The sequence below is a fragment of the Populus nigra genome, chromosome 6 (genome assembly GCF_951802175.1).
Source record: "Populus nigra chromosome 6, ddPopNigr1.1, whole genome shotgun sequence".
Classification (NCBI taxonomy): domain Eukaryota; kingdom Viridiplantae; phylum Streptophyta; class Magnoliopsida; order Malpighiales; family Salicaceae; genus Populus; species Populus nigra.
Genome location: NC_084857.1, coordinates 19,208,204 through 19,213,232, shown reverse-complemented (window position 1 = coordinate 19,213,232; position 5,029 = coordinate 19,208,204). Strand labels below are relative to the sequence as shown.

Here is a 5,029-nt window from a genome sequence, read left to right as displayed (position 1 = left end):
TACATCTTTTTTCTTCTTTAAATATAGCCCCCGCCCGCCCCAGATACTAATATTGGGAATCCTTATCCGTAGTGTACGAGTCTTTTTCTACCAGGCTTCTCAAGAATACATACACCAGCAATCTTTCTTTCTTTTCTTTTTTTTTTTTCCTTTTTTTCCTGTAAAAAACAAAACAAAGATTCCGTAGTGGGAGGATAATTAATGAAAGACTTGGAAAAAGAAAATGCTAAGGATTTTCTCAATCCGATAAAATGTCCACATAAATTGATGCTACTTGTGTCCCAAAATCTTTGTATCTTAACTCTGAAGACCCTGACTACACCTGCATCCAAACACCCCCATATTATATCCATCTATCCCCACGAACTTACCTCTATAAATACCCTACCATCCCGTGACCAACTCCATCTTCAACCTTGCAAAACATTGGCTTTATACATCTATTTATTCTTAGCCTTGGTTGAAAATGTCTGGTGTCTGGGTTTTCAAGAACGGGGTGGTTCGGCTGGTGGAGAACCCAGGAGCTGAATCACTAGATGGAAGCCGGCAGGGGTCAAGTATGCGGCGAAAAGTGCTAGTTCACTCCCCTAGTAATGAGGTTATAACTTCTTATGCCGTTCTTGAACGCAAGCTATATTCTCTTGGGTGGGAGAGGTACTATGATGATCCGGATCTCCTTCAATTCCACAAAAGATCAACTGTTCATCTCATCTCTCTCCCCAAGGATTTTAACAAGCTCAGGTCCATGCATATGTATGATATTGTCGTCAAAAACCGTAATATGTTTGAAGTAAGGGATATGTAGTACGTTGATTACGTACGTCCTCATATACAGTCCTTTCTTTCATGTTGGTGTGCATTTTAGTCGTTTTTTTTTTTTTTTTTTGGCTTCTTTCTCATCGTTTTGGTTTGTTGTATCGTACAGTCTATTTAATAGTTTCTTCTCTAATTTCGTGATTTGGGTTTGTTTTTAATTCTTACATAGTCGTGTGTGCTAATGTAGTCAGGGGCTTGCAATTCGGTCGTGTGTCAACGTCGTCATGTAAATTAATTTCTTCAGTTTCTTTTGGGAATGAAAAGTGGGGTTTTTTTTAATAATTAATTTGTTTTTCTTCTTTATCTATCTATTTTTTCCTCCAAGGTTATTACAAGGACGCAAAACAACCCCCCTCTGATCTATAGGATCTGTCGGGTGACTTGTCATTTTTCTTGATGACATATTGAAGGCCAATACATATTATCGTGAACAAGTTCGCTGAGGAGCGAAATCGCAGGCTTGAGGTTACTACATACGTACTATCTTTTAGGAATGAAATGTCATTTGAAGGCCTTTTAGTAGCTAGGATGGCAGAATTAATTAGAGGCCAAGCAATGTTTGAATCACCCTGCAAGTGCAACACCGCCGTCTCTAGCCTTTGTGAGCAAGTGGCGAGGACCATCAACACATCCAATTTGCATGGAAGTCTCAGTGGAGTACTAAAGAGAATTCACATTTCTCTATATTTAACGAAACTTGTACAGACTCGCTGAAGAGGATCCATAGAATTTGGACAAATTGACTCTATTTCACCTGACAAAGATCTTAATTTACTTTTATTGCTCTCAAATCTTAATAAGAGACAAAATAACAGAGAAGAAATTAACTCGTGCATATCCTTTTCGAATTCGATTACATCTCTAGGTTAAGAATCATATATATTGCCATGAATGAGACAAACATTAGGTTCGATCGGCTTGAAAGTAGGGGCCAGCTGGAGAACAACTTGCAAACTCTCATCCTATGAAGCATAAGATGCCACGAGCACCATATATATATATATTCCCAACTGGCAGCCATGGACTTTGCAAAAAGTATAACTTGTAAGAAAAGGAAAAATTGAGTCTCTAACTTGTAAAATCAAGCAATGGAAGCATTGTACTTCCTTTCCCTCCCTTCCCTTCTCTTTCACTCCTTTTAAGTTCTACTAAACTTTTCTGTTGATCATGCTTACACGTGAATTTGTTATAGCCTTCAATGTGAAAGTAGCCGTGAAATTGTTTCTTCTTTTTTTTCTTTGTTTTGCTTGAAAAGCTTAGGAGAGATGATGTGTGGAGTAATCTTAGTGAGCACATGGATTATGCATTGGATATAAATCCAAGATTAAAGTTTGTCTAATTAGATTACTAAAGTCACAAGATATATAAACCACCTTTTCTCCCCACTCGTTTGTGCACGTAAATATTCCCAAAGGAATAAGCAGATAGCAAGAATGCATGTATCCAAAGTTTTTGGGTCCTGGCATACCATGCATGAGAATGACTCCAAATTACCGCGTGTGCTCTTAAGCCTTGGAAAGATCTCTGAATGGCTGAACCCTAATTTACTAGAACCTCACATGTCCTGTCAATGAGCGAGCTCGAGATATGCTAGCTAGTAGCTAGTAGAGCTAGCACAACAAATCCGTCTGGATAAGGCTCTTATCAGCACGTTTCTAGCTAAATGCGAAGAAATTGATACCCGCCATGTATAATAAAAGGTCAAAGAATACTTGAGTTGCTACTTGTTCTCATGCCAGTCACGAGGCTACCAACCGCCCATTCCTTGGTTGAATGGGCTGCAGTGCGCTTCTGAATGAGTAGTCAGTTTCCTGTGCTTGGTTTTTTTCTTCAGAGATCAGATCAAGCAAAGAAGGAACTCATGAAAGGGTGAAGGGGGAGAAGAGAAAGCTGCTAATTCTATCCTGTCTACACCTAGTCCAAAAGAAGAAGGGAAGAACCTATCCACAAAGGATGGGGCAATAGAGATCCTATTTTGTCTTCTAATGAGTTTTATTTTGATAGGCAGAGCCTTTGTCATGTCAAATGCCATGCACCAGTCAATCTCATTTCTTTGCACCAATCTCCAAAAAATTGGGTCAAATTCTTATGTCCACAATCAAGTTTTTTTCTTCTTCTTTTTTAATCTAGAATATTGAGTTGTGATGAAGCATAAAATGTGACAATCTAGCCTTGTTTTAGCCATGCCTTCGGTTTTTCTTTTTTATAAAAGACGAGAAATTTAAGATAGTAAAACCATAACATGATTAAAACATGCAACTATGAACAAAATTATAACAGCACAACCAAACCAGTTTCTCTGTGAACTTCTTCTTTTTTTGTTTTTTAACTCAGGGTATCCGGGTCAGCTTACGCACACCACAATTAATCTCCGAATTCACTGAACACCCTGCAAACCCAATAAACAAGTAAAACATTGCGAGAATGATAGGCATGCACACTAAAACTTGAACTCAGAATATATAAATAAACCCTGTCAAGACCGCTGTGCTACAAACCTCCGTGCATTCTCTGTGAACTTCTTGATTGGTCGAGTAATCCGCTATGTGATTGTAAGATTCGAAAGAAAGCATACTTGGAGCAGTCCAGGAGTTTGACGAATTTCCAAGGTTCGGTGTAATGGATAGTATAATTATATATCTTAAGTTCAACTACATAATTATTACCCTACATATGCTTTTCCTTAATTTCGTGGAGCGTTTTCAGAAACTAGCTAGGTGTAGCATTATGCATGGAAAAGATTGTCATTATAAAAACTACGAGTACTTCATTTGGTGTGGTAGGCAGGCCGTGACTTTGTGGTTCTTGTATTTATATAAACAACTAACAATTAGGTGCCGGCCTAGCTATACATGAACTACTCTAGCTAGTCGAGGAATATTCTCTTCAATTTCATTAATCTACTCTCTTTTTTCCTTTTTTGGTATAGAAAAGGCCATTTTAGAGTTCCGAATGGAAAATGACATGGAAAGCGGTGTGTTCCAACTTGGAAAATGCAGCTTGAAGAAACAGCTTGCTTATCATTCGTAGTTACTTGACAAATCGTCCATAGAATGTCTTCACCGAATAATGTCTGTCTGCCTCTTAGGCTCTTACCTCCCCCTCCTTTTAGCGGAGTTTTCACTTTAAGAAATCGTCCATAGAAATGTCTTGACCCAATTAATTGTCTTCTTCATTGGGCTCCGTTTTGGGCTAATTTTGGCTCAATTTTCTTAGCCTTTATCCCTTTGATTTCGGCTTCAGTTCTAGAGCTAATTTCTAGGGTTTCTGGAGCCCACGCAAAGAGAGGAAGAAATGGTGGTTTGGAGAGGTTTTCTTCCCCGATTCACTCGGAGTTCAAATTGATCTTTTTGTAGGCATGATGTATATCTCCTTGGACTCTTTGAGTCTAAGCTTTGGTTAAGGTGGGCTCTACTATAGCCACCACGTTGAAGACTGTTTTACTCGATGTTCAAAAAATTCCTACACAGTTCATAGCTTTTTCTTCAAGTCATGGAAAGTAGCCGGATTTTGGCTTAATAATTTGTGAGACTCTCACCTCACCTATGTGATAGGTGGTTTCAAATTCATGCTATTGTCTCTTTTTATCTTCTTGTATTTATTTTGTACGACATGGCAGCTCATGTAACATCCCCATATTTTAAATCCTTGTTTAGCATGATATCATGTCATGATTTCTTTCTTGAAAACCAGGTAAATTTTTTCTTTCATATAATCTAAGTTTCATGATTACAAATTCTCATCTTTAGAGTTATTGCTATGATCCTTCATATTTGAATTTTAGTACAAAATTTTTTATTATTTAATTTTACACTATTAAGCATAACTTTCAACTTGATTATTGGAATATCATGCTGAAATTTTCACAATAGTTTTTAGATATGTTGGTTTAAAATTTCAAATTAACCAGAGATTAGAAAGGTCTTGTCATATACGTCAGAACATGTTATATAAATTTTGTTATTTACTTTCTTTTGACTTGTGAACTTCGTGTTTGGCATTAATCCTTTTCTTACAAGGGTGTGACAACTTGTTTTGAGAATTTATTAGTTCTACAAGGATCTTTAATGGGTTGCAATATAATTTCCAGGTGTGGCAATGATTTATTAATGTTTCAAAATCTTTTTCTTATAAGGATTCTTTATTTATCCTAGATACACAAGGAAAGAAGAGCTGATGACATTTAATGATATATTGGTTAGCTTATTTTGGA

The 5,029-nt window shown here is 37.1% G+C and overlaps 1 protein-coding gene across 1 annotated transcript; it reads left to right on the top strand.

The window, feature by feature from the left end:
• Positions 1-383: 383 nt before the first annotated feature.
• LOC133698014 (flowering-promoting factor 1-like protein 3) lies at positions 384-1,098 on the top strand. Its single transcript, XM_062120873.1, has one exon. The coding sequence runs from the start codon at positions 467-469 to the stop codon at positions 803-805; it is 339 nt and encodes a 112-aa protein (XP_061976857.1). The 5' UTR covers positions 384-466; the 3' UTR covers positions 806-1,098.
• Positions 1,099-5,029: the final 3,931 nt, after the last annotated feature.